Source organism: Dendrobates tinctorius, unplaced genomic scaffold (genome assembly GCF_039654945.1).
Source record: "Dendrobates tinctorius isolate UK_male_01 unplaced genomic scaffold, ASM3965494v1 ptg000129l, whole genome shotgun sequence".
Taxonomy (NCBI): Eukaryota; Metazoa; Chordata; class Amphibia; order Anura; family Dendrobatidae; genus Dendrobates; species Dendrobates tinctorius.
Genome location: NW_027361797.1, coordinates 35,423,550 through 35,440,971, shown reverse-complemented (window position 1 = coordinate 35,440,971; position 17,422 = coordinate 35,423,550). Strand labels below are relative to the sequence as shown.

The following is a 17,422-nucleotide window of genomic DNA, read 5'->3' as shown; positions in this document are numbered from 1 at the left end:
GCACAGGGCCCCTCATAGTACACAAAAGTGTCTCTGCTGGTGGGAGGGCCCAACCGCCATCAGACACACCGCCGTACTATGAGGGACCCTGTGCCAGTGACGTCACCAACGAGTGGGCCCCCCCTGCTTGCTCAGGATCACAGCACTTGCAAAGTTGAAATACTTACCTCTCCCTGCTCCACCGCTGTGATGTCTTCCGCGTTTCCTGACAGTGACACTCTGGTCAAAGAGCGCGATGACATCACGTCTGTACGCCCTCTGCCTAAACAGTCCAAGTGCAGAGAGATGGAAGATGGGGACGATGAGGATTCCAGAGTACAGGGATTCCCTAGCGAGGAGACTTATTTAATTGTTTTAAATGTTGGGAGCAATTTTTGGGGAGCACTATACTCTGGAGAATGATATATGGGGCCCACCATACACTGGAACATTCCAAAGGTGGACATCAGACACTGGAGCAGCATTTACAGGGCCCATTATACATTGGAGCATTAGAAATGGGGCCCATTATATATGGAGCATTATCTGGGCCCATAAGACAGTGGAGCTTCATCCATGGGGACCAACATATACTGTAGGTAGCATTATGTGGAGCTCATCATATACTGTATCGAACATTATATGGGACCAATGATTCTGTATGGAGAAATATATGGGCCTCATTACTCTGTATGGCGCACTATGTGGTGGCCATAATACTGTATGGAGTAATATACTGTCCATTTTTGGAGCTATTGGAGAATTTAAAATGGAAATCAGTCATGTGATGTAAGAAGTGAAGTATTTTTCATTGTACTATACCGCTATTTCTCTGCCGTATCAGAGGATCATGAATTGTGGCATGTGTTAAAGGAGTCCAGTGACACTCTTTGGCCTTGGACCACGAAAATCTGGAGCCAGCCCTACCCCCCGCCCCCCCCACAACTTTAGCCAAATAACCCCCAGTTTTCAATGCCTAACTATTATTATAAAGTAAATTAAGGTTGACAAGCTTAAGTAATAAGAATTGATCTTTTTGGCATTAAAATGGGCACTGTAGGTGTGTTTCCTGTCCTCCACTCACTGACGACTATCTTCCCCATTGACTTGCATTGGGTTTCGTGTTTCAGTCGGCCTTCAACTTTTCACGATAATCGGCCGATTGCGTTCGACCCGACTTTTGCGAAAGTCGGGTTTCATGAAACCCGACTCGACCCGAAAAAAGGCAAAGTCGCTTACCTCTACTGAATATGTGAACATGGCTTCATGCCGTGGAAGGAAAGGGGAGCATCAGAAGGTGGTGGAGGGAACAATTAATTGATTGAAGCACATAGAGCAGACATCTAGCTCCATAGCAGGAAAAGCCCATCCACACCTGGAGAAAGTGAACTTTTAGGGTATGTGCACACATTGCAGATTTGGCTGCGGATCCGCAGCAGTTTTCCGTGCGGTCTACAGTACCATGTAAACCTATGGAAAACCAAATCCGCTGTGCACAAACTGCGCAGATTTGCTGCGGTTTATTTTCCGCAGCATGTCAATTCTTTGTGTGGAATCCGCAGCATCTTTACACCTCTTCCATTATAGGAATCTGCAGGTGTAAAAATGCAGGCAAAATCCGCAGTAAATCTGCACTAAATGCGCATGTAAAACGCAGGTCGTTTTACCTGCGGATTAGGAAAAATCCGCAGCCAAATCCGCAACGTGTGCACATACCTTTACAGAAGAAAATGACTGAGGATATAAAGCTTATGTACAACATTCTTAACAACCTATGATGGATATAAGGTAGCCTCCCCCTCTTTGACGCGAGCTCTGGTGCTGAGCCCGGATGTTTTTCAGCACATGAGAGCTGATGATGATTTTTGCTACACATAGTAGCAATAGTCCTAAGGAGACTATAGAAGCATGTAAAAAGTGGGGAAAAAAGTTTTGAAAAATAATAAATAAATTAAAAATTAAAAAAAATTCTGCTGTGCTGTGTGGAGGACTACAAATGACAGTGAGTCTAAGCGAGGCTATTGAGCGAAGCGGAGGCAGCATTAAACTTGCAGAGGTGGCAGATAAATTCATAGTAAAGCACAATATTATAGTTTGGTGTTTTCCTTAATTATTTCTGCTTATATTTGTATTGTTTATCCCCATTTAATATGTGGTCCATGGACAATGCTACCAGTTGTGAGATTTATGTATGTCTTGAGCAGCCCTTTGAGGGTGAATATGTCTGCACTCAATGTCAGTGAGTTACATGTTTAAAAGCCCGGGTAATGGATTTAAATGTGCAGCTGGCAACACTCAGGAGCATTGCAAACCCAGAGAGGAGTTTAGAGCTCTCTGAGCATGAGCTGGCTGGTGCCAGTGATATGGAGGAGGGTGGAGGTGGGGAAGATCAGGACCCAGAAGTACATAGCTGGGTGACAGTTACAAGAAGGGGTAGAGGGAAAAGTGCCAGGAAACCCAGTCCTCATCTGGCACAACCTAGTAAATATGACAGTTTGGCTGATATTAGGAATGCAAGCCCAGGATTGGGATCACTACAGCAGGACGTTGCTCATAGCATCCAGGAAAACAACTGCTGTAGGAAGGAGGGAAATAGGAGTGCAGCAAAGGCCATACAGATGGTGGTAGGGGGGACTCTATGATTAGGCGGATAGACGAGACCGTGAATGCCGAATAGTGTGTTCTCTGATGGGTGTTCGTATTCGACATATTGTGGATCAGATAGATTGCTGGAAGGTGCAGGGAAAAACTCAGCTGTCACGGTACATATCAGTATCAAAGACAGAGTTAGAGGGAGGTAGAAGGTCCTTAAAAATGATTACAGGGAACTAGGAAAGAAGCTGAATGCCAAGATCTCCAAGGTGGTGTTTTCAGAAATGCTGCCAGTGCCACGAGCATCACTAAAAAGACAGCAGGAGCTTAAGGAGATAAATAATTGACATAGAAATTGGTTCAAAAAGGAAGAGTTTGGGTTCATGGAGAACTGGGCTAACTTCTCTGTCGGCTACAGGCGCTATACTAGGAATGGGCTGCACCTCAGTGGGGAGGGTGCTGCTGTCCTTGGGGTAAAAATGGTCAGATGGATGGAGAAGCTTTCAAACTAAGATCTGGGGGAGGGGGCATAGTTGTGCTATTAAGGAAAAAGAGTAGACAAAGGGAGTGAGACAGTAGGGGTCAATGAGGATTTAGGGGGCTGGGATATGCAAGGAAAGTAGGGAGCTGAGCAGGAGTAACAAATGTACTAATAGTATTAAATGTCTACTGGCAAACAAAATGAATGAGCTGGATACTCTTTCATCGGTTACAGAATACAAAACTTGGCTAGATGAAAGTCATGACTGGGTAACAAACGTAGTCATATTCTTAGACTCTCTTGTAACAGGGGTGGTGCCACAGGATTGGAGGACGATGTGGTACCGATATTTAAGAAAGGTAAGAAGGTGGATCCAGGCAACTACCGTCCAGTAAGTCTGACATCAGTAGTGTGCAAAATTGTTGAGGGCAAAGAGATGACCTGCAGAGATATATTGCAAAGAACAATATAATTTTGCAAAGGCATTTGATAGTGTACCACGTTACAACTTTATACAGAAGGTAAAGAAAGGACTGGGGAAACTATATGCAAATGTGTAATGAATTGGCTAAATGACAGGAAGCGAAGAGTCATCATAAATGTTACATTCACTAAATGGGATTTGGTCAGCAGTGGGGCACTTCAGGGATCGGTGCTAGGACCGATTCTTTTTACCCTCTTTATTAATGACTTGTGGATGGGATTGAGAATTAAGTGTCAGTCTTTGCTGACAACACCAAACTATGTAGGATATTAAAATCTGACCTTGACATTACGATATTGCGGTTCTGGGCTCCACATTTTGAAAAAGAATACCTATCCACGTTTCATCTTCAATGTCCTTGCTGATGGAAGGAGATTTGCACTCAAAATCTCACCATACATGGCCCCATTCATTCTATTACATACACTGATCAGACGTCCTGGTCCCTTTCCAGAGAAACAGCCCCAAAGCATGATGTTGCCACCCCCATGCTTCACAGCATTCTGTCACCTCCAAACACAACGAGTTTTGTTTCTACCAAACAGTTCTACTTTGGCTTCATCAGACCATTTGACATTCTCCCAATACTCTTCTGTATAATCCAAATGTTCTCTAGCAAACTTCAGACGGGCCTGGACATGTACTGGCTTAAGCAGGGTGACATGTCTGGAACTGCAGGATCTGAGTCCCTGGCGGCGTAGTGTGTTACTGATGGTAGCCTTTGTTACGGTGGTCCCAGCTCTATGCAGGTCATTCTGTTGAGGCTGGCGGAACGCACCAAATTATAAAATAATAGTAGGTGCGTTTGCAGCCCTGGGTCCACCGTGCAGAGGTGGTACACTGCTGCTAAGTAATGGCGGAAGAATAGAGCGGCGTAAAAAAAGTCACAAGTGGGTTACATCATCCAATGTGAACAGGTGCGAACTCTGTTAATGCACAGAGTCGCACAACCGCTGAACGTAGATGCCGGAGCCTGTTTAGCTCACAGAGCCCGGCCAAAAGAGCGCACAGTGTACGGCCACAGAACTCTACCCCAAGGACACGGGGTTAGAGTCCCTCTAGGCCCACTGAGCACGCTGCATCGCTGCCGCGAGCGCCGCTATAGACGTTGGCTATGAAGGGGAGCACGTGCACTGAGGCGTGCCGAGTCCCTGTTGAGGACTGATGCCTGACTCAACCTCTGTCCTACCTACACCTAAGCCTGGGTGCTAGCAGGCTAGGCTGCGCAACTCATGCGTACCAAGGGTAGGGGTTTCTTAATGAGTCATTCACCAGAGACATTCATACATGCATACATCACTCACTCCACATAGTCTGTAAATACAGTCTATCCTAGCGCATGGGCGAGCGGCCATGCAAACCTTTTATAGCCACAGGCATGGGCACAGGGACGCACGGATGCTGACCGTAATTTAGGAGGAATGGGGTCTGACCGGTGGAGTCGGCCATAGCATTGTTCAAAGCAAACTCTGCCCATGGCAGCAAGGATGCCCAGTCGTCCTGCCTGGCCGAGACAAAGTGTCGGAGATATGTGATCAGGGTCTGGTTTGCTCTCTCTACCAACCCGTTCATCTCGGGATGATAGGCCGAGGAGAGAGTCAGCTCAATGCTGAGCAGGGAACAAAGCTCTCTCCAAAACCGGGATGCAAACTGAGGACCCCGGTCACTGACAATCTTGTCCGGCATGCCATGCAGGCGGAAAACATGCTTAATGAACAACACTGCCAGGCCCCGTGCAGAAGGTAACCGGGAGAGAGGTACCAAGTGCACCATCTTAGAGAAATGGTCGGTGACAACCCAAATGACCGTGCTGCCACTGGACTTGGGTAGCCCCACCACAAAGTCCTTACCGACCATCTCCCAGGGCCAGTCCGCTACCGGCAGAGGAAAAAGAAGCCCATCCGGCCGCAGCCGAGAGGACCTATTCTGGGTGCAAGAGACGCACGCCTGAATATAGTCCCTGACGTCACGGGCCATATGAGGCCACCAGTACGTTCTCGCCAAAAGCTCAGAGGCCCGTTTTGTCCCGAAATGTCCACCCACCCTGGACGAATGAGCCCAAGAGAGGACCTCCGGTCACAGACAGGCAGGGACAAATGTCTTGCCCGGAGGTACTGACTCAAGGGCAACCGGAGACACAGTCCTCAGGCTCTCGGATGGGACGATCAACCGAGGCTCCTCCTCCTCTTCCTCCGATGACACCATGGAGCGGGAGAGAGCATCGGCCCGGACGTTCTTCTCCCCGGAGAGAAATTGGAGGGTGAAGTGGAACCGGGAAAAGAACAAAGACCATCTGGCCTGGCGAGAGTTTAGCCGCTGGGCTATTTGCAAATACACCAAGTTTTTGTGGTCAGTGAACACCTGGAAAGGGTGGCGAGCCCCCTCCTGGATGTGTCTTCACTCCGAGAAGGCCAACTTCATCACTAGCAACTCCCTGTCCCCAATGGCATAATTCCTCTCCGCCGGTGTGAAGGTCTTGGAGAAAAAGAAGCATGGGTGCTTCTGACCTTGCGTGTCCTTCTGAAACAGGACTGCTCCAGCACCAATGGAAGAGGCATCCACTTCCAGAATGAAGGGCTTATCTACATTGGGGCTATGTAGAATTGAAGCGATAGCGAAATGGGACTTAATGGAGGAGAAGGCCTTGGAGACTGGTTCCGACCACAACTTGGGATTTGCACCCTTCTTGGTGAGGGCTACCAAGGGTGCTACCAAAGTCGAAATGTGGGGGATGAATTGGCGATAGTAATTTATGAACCCCATAAAGCGCTGCACCGCTTTGAGAGAATGAGGTTCCTGCCAATCCATCACCGCCTATAGCTTGGCAGGATCCATGGCCAATCCCCGGGCAGTGATGATATAGCCCAGGAAAGGCAAAGACTCCTACTCAAACACACACTTCTCCAGCTTGGCATAGAGGGAGTTTGCCCGCAGGCGATCGAAAACTTTGCAAACATCTCTCCCGTGGGAGTCAATATCTGGATAGTAGATGAGAATATCATCCAGATAGGCTACAACCGAGGTGGTAAGCATATCCCGGAAGATATTGTTCACAAAGTCGTGGAAGACGGCCTGGGCATTACAGAGGCCAAAGGGCATCACCAGGTATTCATAGTGCCCATCCCTGGTGTTAAATGCTGTCTTCCATTCATCCCCATCACGGATGCGAATCAGGTTGTAAGCCCCCTGCAGATCAAGTTTGGAAAACACCCTCGCTCCCCATAGCCTATCAAACAGCTCTGATATCAGGGGCAGAGGATACTTATTCTTAATGGTGATGGCGTTAAGATCCCTGTAATCAATGCAAGGATGTAGTTCCCCACTCTTCTTCTGGACGAAGAAGAATCCCGCCCCCGCTGGTGACACTGACTTCCTAATGAATCCTCTTGCCAGATTCTCTCTGATGTATTGAGACATGGCCTCTGTCTCCAGGAGAGATAGGGGATAGACTCGACCCCGGGGAGGCTGAGCACCAGTCAAGAAGTCAATAGGACAGTCATAGGAGCGATGCGGTGGAAGGGTCTCCGCCGCCTTTTTGGAGAACACGTCCGCATACTGTCGATAGTGTTTGGGGAGCGAGGAGAGATCAGCGGGAACCTCGGTGGAGGCAATCTGAATGCACTCCCTCAGACATCTACCCTCACATGATTTACTCCACCCAATAATCCTCCCTGAGGACCACTCTATATGGGGGAGTGGTACCGCAGCCAGGGGACCCCTAGAAGTACCTGGACAAGACCCTCGGGCATGACGAGTAGGGATATCACCTCCTGATGAGATGGAGCCACTGAGAGTAACAGGGGGACAGTCTGGTGGGTTATCTGTGAGGATAGAGTGGCGCCGTTCACCACTCTAACGGTGACTGGTGTAGACATCATAACCAGGGGTATAGCGTGCCGTTGAGCGAAGGCTGACGACATAAAATTGCCCTCTGCCCCGGAATCCACGCAAATCTCCACTGCCAGCGTGGAAGAATCAAACTCAAGTGTCCCCTTAAAGGACAGCTTGGACGAAAACGTCGCTGATTCTAGAGCACCGCCTCCTACGGCCACTAGGCGCGAGTGTTCTCCCAGCTGCTGTGGGAACCGGTTGGCAAGGTGACCGGACTGCCGGCAAACATGACAGCTCTCAGGAGCTCGAGCGGACCGGGGCCTGGATCCCTTACGGGAAGCCCCCTGACACTCGGACGCCCGATCGGAAGATTCCAGAGGTTTAGCAAAACTAGGTGCCAACCTAAACCTCTGCCTACGCTGGTCCTGCTCCAACCTTCGCTCGGCGAAGCGAAGATCTATACGGGTGGAGACAGTGATAAGCTCCTCCAGTGTAGCGGGAATCTCCCTGGTGGCCAGAGCGTCCTTCACATGGCCAGTCAAACCTCTCCAGAATGCCGGAATGAGGACCTTAACTGGCCACTCTAACTCTGAAGCCAGCGTCTGGAACTGGATGGCAAAGTGGCTGACCATGGATGAGCCCTGTGACAATGCCAGCATCCGGAGCGCGGTGTCATGGGTGACTCGTGGTCCCAGGAAGACCTGCTTCAGAGTGTCCAAGAACCGCGAGACACTCTGCACCACACGATCACCATGCTCCCACAGCGGAGTGTCCCACTCCAAAGCCATGCCCGACAAGAGGGAAATAATAAATCCCACTTTAGCCCGCTCAGAGGGGAATCGCGCGGCTAGCAGCTCCAGCTGTATAGAGCACTGGCTTACGAAACCCCTACTAGAAGCACTATCACCCGAGAACTTCTCGGGCAGCGGGAGGTGGGACAAAGTCGGGGCAGGGATGGCTGTGGTCACACGGGAGACAGCCTCTGTGGCTGCCTGAATAGCGACTGCAGTAACAGCTGCAGCTAAGGCTGAACGCTCGAGAGCCGCCAACCTGCCCTGCAGCTGCTGGATGTACTGCAGCAGTCGCTGTTCATCTGCCATTACTAACCAGACCATGGCGCTAGGATAATGTTAGGGCTGGCGGAACGCACCAAATTATAAAATAATAGTAGGTGCGTTCGCAGCCCAGGGTCCACCGTGCAGAGGTGGTACACTGCTGCTAAGTAATGGCGGAAGAATAGAGCGGCGTAAAAACAGTCACACGTGGGTTGCGTCACCCAATGTGAACAGGTGCGAACTCTGTTAATGCACAGAGTCGCCCAACATGAGTGCTTAGTCCCTGGAGAATCTCGCTGCTGAGCAGCATGCATTGTCATAGCTGTACCAGAGGTGGCAGCAGCAAGCAAACCAGAGGACTTGGCCTGGGCAGAGCGCCGGGACCGATGAATCTGCTGAGCAGGGTCCACTGTGGCTGAAGAAGAATGGGAGACAGCTGGGTGCAAGGCTCTGGATTCCTGCTGTGCAGTGGCAGGAACCTGACGCCTAACACATTCACTAGGTCCCCCCGTATGTTTCTGGGATTTTTGCTCACCATTCTTGTGATCATTTTGACCCCATGGGGTGAGATCTTGCATGGAGCCCCAGATCCAGGGAGATTATTAGTGGTCTTGTATGTCTTCCATTTTCTTATTATTGCTCCCACAGTTGATATCATCACACCTAGCTGCTTGCCTATTGCAGATTCAGTCTTCCCAGCCTGGTGCAGGGCTACAATTTTGTTTCTGGTGTCCTTCGACAGCTCTTTGGTTTTCACCATACTGGAGTTTGGAGTGTGACTGTTTGAGGTTGTGGCGAGGTGTCTTTTATACTGATAAGTTCAAACAAGTGCCATTAATATAGGTAATGAGTAGAGGATAGAGGAGCCTCTTAAAGAAGAAGTTACAGGTTTTTGAGAGACAGAAATCTTGTATGTTTTTAAGTGACCAAATACTTAATTTCCACCATAATTTGCAAAATAAATCTTGCCAAATCAGGCAAGTTAATTTTCTGGATTTGTTTTCTCATTTTGACTCTCATAGTTGTGGTCTACCTATGATGTCAATTGCAGGCCTCTCTCATCTTTTTAAGTGGGAGAACTTGCACAATTGGTGGCTGACTAAATATGCTTTTATTTTCCCACTGTAACAATGTAAAAAAATATAAAAATTCAAATCACCCCCTTTGAGCAATGAGCAATTGTAAGTACACAGTGCTATATAATGTGATGATTGCAATATATTAATTCTACTTATGTAAGGAAGAAATGCAATCTATACAGATAGGACAAATCTAATATTATCGACAATTAAATACAATATTATTATTATACCTGAGATCTTGATGATGCTATTAGAGAGTAGATACGGTTTATTAGGATTGTATCCCAGTAATCTAAAGCAGATGCATCTGTTAGTACCAGGATAAAAGAATTTGGTGGGGAGTTTTCCAATGCCAGTTTAAGTCCCTGCATTGCCAGCTCTGGACAATCACCACCTCCGGTTGCCTCCAGATTGTTGAAGAAATAACCAAATTCATTCTTCGAGTTGGTTTTCCTAACAGGCCCAACACCTGTGAAATCAATAAGATAAAAACATTGATAATATCATTAAGAGCATTAGTCCTTCCTGACCTGTCACAAATCATATCTGACTCATCTGAGAGTGGCTTGTCATGTGAAAATGTATTGTTCTAAAATAGTAATAATTGACAGTTTTACATTTGCTCAACACTGGCTATACATACATTATTTTCCAATATGTTATTAGAGATAGAGTTTGTAGCTGGTGTGCCATGATTTTACCCTTTTGCTTTGGTTATTGCCATAGTTTAACCCTTTAGATTTCCTCCTTGCCTATGTATTGGTGCTTCTTACAATTTCCATATATTTAAGGAAAAAAACAAAATAAGCACAAGTCCAAAGAAATGATAAGGCCTGCTATTCTTAGTGTGCAAGTATCTGGTGGATGACAGGAAAAAAATTCCAAATCATGCATAACACCACTGTGATCACATAGTTATCAGCAATGTTTTGGGTTGCAAAAGCAAACCAATAAAACCATATCAATCTAGGCACCAGTATGAACTATGGATATGTGACAAGGGTACTGTTGATTGTATCCTGACAGGTCTTAATAGGGTTTCCATGAAAAGGTTTAGCATTAGACACTCTATCTGCCAGGTTGCCCTGGCTTTCATCCTTTTAACGTCTGTAGAGTAATTTGGACTTACACAAGGGGCCCCTGGGTTGGGGCTATGGAGTAGACTGCTGGCCAGTAAAGCTAGTTGGTGGCAATATAAGGGAATCACATGGTACATCTACCAAAAGGTCTAGTCGAGGACAGAATTGGAAAATAAGTGGGTGGTCAGAAGCCAAGGTCACAAAACAGAATGATCAAAATAGCACCATAGGAGAAAACAACGGGGATATGACTAGGTCAAGTTGAACCTAATAACTAGCAATGTGGAACAGGGATCCAGCAAATTAAATTGCAGATGCTTGGCCGAGGGTTATTCAGCAAGAAGCAAACACAAACCATAGATAGAAGTAACCACTAAACTAGCACCACCATGTTATCGCACACATATGAAAGTAGGCAAGTGCAGTACAATACAAGCAAAGAGATGCCCCAAGGAGGATTCTCTTTGGATAAAACAAAACGTGAACATTGAGGATTGATATAAGAGTAAGCTGTGCCAAATACCAATGGCAGACATTCAGATCATAAAAGTGCTTCCTTAAACGGGACCCGTCAAAATTCACAAGTTGCTACTCTTATTTTACTTCCACTGCTACCCCTATTATTATTATTTGTTTTACAAATCTGCCATGTTTCCTAAATTGTGGGGCTTTATATGTACTACAAATGTTTTGTTGTTCTTACTATGGAGGCACCCCTCACCAGGTAATTTTGCAATTCAGCCTAAAGATATGAACCCAGGAAACCCTTGGTAAAGAAAAACATAAAAATTGCACCAAATAAAAGGGCCCATGCTGTATCTCCCACTTATCTTTTTTCATTTTCCCTTTGACCTTCTTCTCGTTCTTGTTCCTCTGTTTATGGTTTTGGTTTTCTGTCTTTTATTTCCTTTTAAATTTCCTTTAGAAAATTCTATTTTATGAAATTTTACATTTAATTTATAAATGAACATTGGTATTTTTCACCATTATTGGATCATCCTCTATTGTTTTGATTGTGATATTTTCAAGTAGGCCCTATATGTTTCACTACTGACAACAACCAGAAAACATTTGATCTAAAACATAAATCTAAATCCAGTAATAGATTGTAAACTCAATGAATGTCATGGTAACATACTTGGATCATTGAACTCCACCATGGTATATTGGCGAACACCACAAGGAAATCGAGCGGTCACACGGTCCAGGAGCCAACTATTTACAGCCTTCAGCTCTGTCAAATCATCATACATCGACCCTGTGGTGTCCACCAGGTAAGTCAGGGATGAGGATTCTGGAGGAAACAGCAGAATGTGAAATTCAGAATATGCAATGTCATCTAGATCTCTTGATCACCCCTTAGAATAGATTAGAAAGCTGCAGCTGTTGGGGTATTATATAAAGCGGTAGCAGCATTTGCAATGTGCAAGGAACTTATAAATGATATAATTGAAAATGACAACACTACTATTTTGGTAGTGCCCGGTTCCTCCAAAGTAATTATATGTCAAAACTACAACTCGTCACAACAAGCCATCAAACAGCAATATTGATGGAAAAATAAAAAAAAGGTTATGGCTCATTGAAAAAGGCAAGGGAGAGCAAAACCAAAGAAATGAAAAATTGTCCATTCCCAAATTAGTTACAGAGTTTGAAAAGTGTTAAGTAAAGTGCTAGGAGATCACAGAGTGTTGCACACATTGTTTTAGGGAGATTGAAGACTTCAGAATACTTCGATATTTGGCAAATAAACAAAAACAAGCAAAATAGGCAACCGAGCGGATGCTCATCCTTATATATGTGTCAAAACACTTGTGACCCTATTTAAAGGGAACCTGACACCACCCTTACAAGCCATGCCCATCACATTTAAAAGCAGGTAAATAGGTTTCCTACAACACCTTTATGTCCTCATAGGTCCTCCTTCATACCCCTTAAAAATTGTTTAAATCATGTCCCGCTTTGCATGTGTGGTCTGATCCATCCACATTGTGATCAGCAGCACCCAAGTCCTTTCAAACACTGCCTCTTCTATCTTGATGGAAGTGGATGATGTCTCCTACTTCATCCACACATTGCTCGAAGTCCCGTGCCTAAACACTGGTAGCAGAGACCTGCACAGGTGCTCCTCACTGTACCCTTTTGAACAGCCAAGGATCTGGTGATGTCTAAGTGATATCACCTCAGCCAACACCGGAACTGCTGCAACCCACCAACCTACTGTTTCCTTCCCCACCATCCTGTAGCATGTAAGCCCGAAAGGGCAGGGTCCTCTCTCCCCTCTGTATCAGTATGTCATTGTTAGTTTGTTTACTGTAAGTGATATCTGTAATTTGTATGTAACCCCTTCTCATGTACAGCACCATGGAATCAATGGTGCTATATAAATAAATAATAATAATAATAATAATAATAATCTGCACATTATATGATTTGGTGCTGCCGAATTCTGATTCCACTGCACCGGCACGAGTTTCATGCACTCTGTAGATAGCCTAAAGGCATCATCCACTCTCGTTTGAAAGGACTGGGGTGCCTATGATGTTTAAAAGGGGATGTAGGAACCCTATTTACATGCTTTTAAAGGTGATGGACATGGTTTATAAGATATAAAACTGGTGACAGGTTCCCTCTAAGGTTGGTGTCTTCTTGCTCAGTGTCTTAAATGTAGATTCCTTCTCCAGAAGATTGTGAGTCCTTGATTACTAATGGAAAAAGTCAGTGAACAAAATAAATGATGCCTGTGATTATGCTGTTACCCCACCTAATATTTGAAATAGTAGATTGGGTGTTATTAGAAGGATTCATTTAATAAGTGACAGTCATAGTTGCCAATCAGTCAACTGGTCAAAGACGGAGGAATCATCAGCATCTTATCATCAGGAAATGCGTCTAACATGAAAGGGATCTGCTTTTATGTCAGCAAAAAATCTTCCACATTGTTTTTGGTTTTTAGGGATATCATTTGTTAAAACATATGGAACATCTCTATACACATTACTTTGTTCTCCAATTTTGTAAATTAACAAAAAATTACAGTAACAGGTGACTTTGTCTTACCTGTTTGCGTGACACAACTTCTTTTAACATCAGTAGTGACTGTAACCGTAGTATCTATATAACGACAATAGCTGTTAATAATACGGTGAATGCCACAAAGTTACAAAAAAAACTTCCTTATGAAACGTATTAGGAGCAGATGCATTTCTCAGTCATCTATGGTTCTATCCATAAAGGTAAAACTACAAAAATTTTCTTAGTGATTTAAAAAAAAAAAACACATATTACCATATATAAATTATAGTCTCGATTTTTTATTATATTTCTTTGCATTTAGGTATCTTTATTTATCTTTTTGACATAAAGTGAAAAGCACGAAATAAAAGAAATTTTCCTTTAGAAAAATAAAAAATAAAACTATATAAATGTTCCTAGAAAATATAATACTATAGTGCCAGATTTCAATGATAAAATTATACTTTTCAGTTAGCTTAATTTTTTTTAAGTCAGATAACTTTTGCATAATGTAACAAAAATGTTACATAATATATATTTAAAAAAAATATCATATTTTACTTACTTGAACTTAAAGCAAGGCCCAAATGGAATACACTGAATAGTAACAATGTAGCTGGCATATAAATTTGCATTTCTATCTTTTATCTACAAAAAAACAAAATATTAAAGCATTTTTGTGTAAAAGAAATATAGTGATCCATAAGTTAGAAACTTTCTTGTACAAACCAGCACTGAAGTAGCAAAAAAATATAATTACTTTTACAGTAGGTCTTACGAGGGCTCAATACTTCAAGGCGGCTGGAAATTCGGGGTAAGGCTAAGTGTGCCGTATTAATTTCAATATATAGTATTGGTTCTTTATTACCTTGCTATAAATCAAAGTTACATACCAAAATTGGCATAAACCTCAATGACGAACATCCCTTTTGTGACCATTAAAAAGCCAATTCATTGCACTGATCATAAAAAATGCACAATGTTTGACACATGCATGGTGTTAAAAAATAATCTAGTAAAGAGGCATGGCATTTACTCGCAATAAGAAGACACATTCCAGGATATGAATCTTAGTGATTCATTTTATTGAACCTATATATGCATCAATAAAATGAGAAAAAAATGGGCTCTAGCACTATTCAGCAGAAGTGCGTTTCTAAAGACTATTCCATTTTTCAAATTTCTTCAGCTAAATGTTAAGAAAAATTGATGGTGTTATTTTAACCTGTATTTTTTCTGAAAGCTAGCACCCATTGCAGATTTAAGCTATGTTCACACATTGCGGTTTTGAAAAGTTTTTTTCTGCTTTCTTGGCAGTAAAGAAGCAGCAGAAAAATGCAAGTTTTGCTTAGGTTTTATCACGTTTTTATTGTGTTTTTGTCAGTGTACACTTGTCTCTTGTGGATGCTGATAAAGTTTAGTGCATTAAAAAATACTCTCATTCAACTTCATCAGGTTTTGGCACCAAAAACGCAGCAAAACCTGATACCTGCATTTTTGCTGCTTTTTTTGCACTCTTGCTTTCAATGGGTGACAATTGCTGCAAAAAGGCTGAAGTGACATACTACATTTTGCAAAAAACAAGTTATTTGATATAACAGTCAGTAAAAAAACAACAACTTGTGTTCATGAGATTTCCGAAATCTCAGATTTTGCTGGTACTGTAAAACGCAGCTGAAAATTTGCAATAAAAAACACTGCAAAAATGCAGCGTGTGAACATAGCTTAACAGTGGCATTTCAAAGTTTGTTAAACTCTTGAGAATGTTTCACATTTCTGCATAAATTTGGCATAAAACGGCATCAGATTTCAGTCCTAAAAGTGCATAGAGAAATAAATCAAACAAATAACTCAAAAATATTAGCATTTGCCTTTTTTATATGTGGGAGAAATTGTCTAATATCACCTCTGTGACTGACAAAGTATATGGAGAATCACGATTAAAAGACAATATGAAGGTGAAATTAGAGCCTAATGTTTTCAGTCATCATGAAGACAATCAGGTGTGAGTCGCCGATATGTTTTATTTTAAGTCTAATCTTCATAAAACGTATGTGGAAGTTTATCATGCACCTAAAAAATGCGTTGTCTGAGGACTTCAGAAAAAGTTGATCATGCTAATTAGGTCATAAAAGGTTATAAAACCATTTCTAAAGAGCTTGGACTTAATCAATCTACTGTCAGATTGACTGTGTATAAATGAAGAAAATTCAAAACCATTATTAACTTTCTCAGGTGTAGTTGGGTCACCCTCCCAGGGCCGTGGGGTACTCGGTACCGGGCCAGTATCAGTAAGATGTGTCACAGCAGCAGTGACCCGGTCCGTGGCCCTGGGCGCCCAAATCCATGGCGGTTGCGGTTTGTGGTGTAATAGTTCGTGACGCCACCCGTGGTATTCGGCCAGTGGGATGTTAGGCCGACGCTGCATGCAGATCCTCTGGGGATGGTGGTGTGTTGCAGCATAGATGGTGTAGCTCCCCACAGGTGAAGCTGTAGCCCCAGGGTAGTGTAGTATTAATAGATGAGGAGAGGCACAGGCGGTGTAGGAGCTGGTACCCAGATGTAGTGGTGCTGAGTGTGTAGGCACGATAATGAATGGAGGACACCAGGGTCTGTATTTCCAACTCTTTACTCACAGTCAGTAGGGCACACAGGTGCCTGCTTCCGTGCTGTGTCCTCCGGGTCAGGGACTCAATCAACCCCCAGGCAAGATGGAAGGCTCCTCTCCAACACTCCGCCAACATGTACCTTTCTGAACGTCTCCTCTATTGCACCTTTAAGTGTGAAGATCTCCTAGCACTAAGTTACGCTGGAGTTCCTCCTTACAGATGTTCCTGTGTTCTCTACTCGCATGGCAGACAGCTGTAGCCTGCTTCGGGGACTCCCTTCTCCTGAGTCCCGGCTCTCTATACAGATGCTGTTGTGCCCCAAGTCTTAGATGGGAGTAGTGCATTTACAGCCAACTACTCCACCGGTGTCTGCTGCAGAACCATAAGTGTCCATACATCCTCGGGGACCGGGCCCCGGCCTTGCGCTGAGAACCTATAGGCAGGGTTCCTCTTCCAACCCACTTCTCTCTGTTCTCTACTCCTTCGTTCCGTACTTGACTCTCTTTCTTATGGAAACTTAGGTTACAGTTCTACGTCTTTCTCCTTTCTCTCCTTTCCCGTGCCAACTGGCTCAGGTCACTGAGACAGCTGCAGCACTCCTTCCTCCATCCCTTCTTCCAGAGATCCCCACTCCTCTCTGAGTGGCTTCCCTCTCCTACTTTCCTAGGGGAGTGCTCTCGCAGACTGCCCCCCGCAGACTGACCTGTAATTCTAAACTTTCCCAGTCTTTTATGTATTCTAACTCCACCCACCTCCCCGCACGTCCAGTGTTCCAAGCAGGGAACCACCAAAGGTGCTCTGCTACTCTCTAAGTACAGAGCCGCTTGTGGCTGTGCAAAACTACCCTGTGTGTGGGGGGTGTGGGTGTTGGAGCGTGGAAAGGAGTTTCCACCTTACCTGGATGGTGGGGCACTACACCTTAGGAGAAGGTGCAGTACCTCTGTGGCGACTGAGCCTCAGTGGCGCCACATAACTGACTAACAAAGATTAGTCTGAGAGAAACAGGTACAATAGTCTATGAGATTGTAAACAGGTTGGTTGGGTGCAACAGCGCAGACAATAAGGAGGCAGTTGTAATCAGCCAACACTATACAGTATATTTGCCTAATACAGAAAGGAAATCTATCTATAGGGGTATATATATATATATATATATATATATATACAATGGGGAAAATAAGTATTTGATACACTGCCGATTTTGCTCTTCTTTCC

The 17,422-nt window shown here is 44.4% G+C and overlaps 1 protein-coding gene across 1 annotated transcript in view; it reads right to left on the bottom strand.

Moving 5' to 3' along the window:
* LOC141047856 (uncharacterized) overlaps positions 1 to 17,422 on the bottom strand; it is a 359,889-nt gene that overhangs the window by 167,643 nt on the left and 174,824 nt on the right. Inside the window, exons 36-39 of the mRNA XM_073543184.1 lie at positions 14,164 to 14,246; positions 13,644 to 13,714; positions 11,722 to 11,877; positions 9,735 to 9,973 (exon numbers count right to left, since the gene is read on the bottom strand). Of these exons, the coding sequence (XP_073399285.1) occupies positions 9,735 to 9,973; positions 11,722 to 11,877; positions 13,644 to 13,714; positions 14,164 to 14,246 (549 nt within the window). The remainder of the gene's footprint in view (positions 1 to 9,734; positions 9,974 to 11,721; positions 11,878 to 13,643; positions 13,715 to 14,163; positions 14,247 to 17,422) is intronic.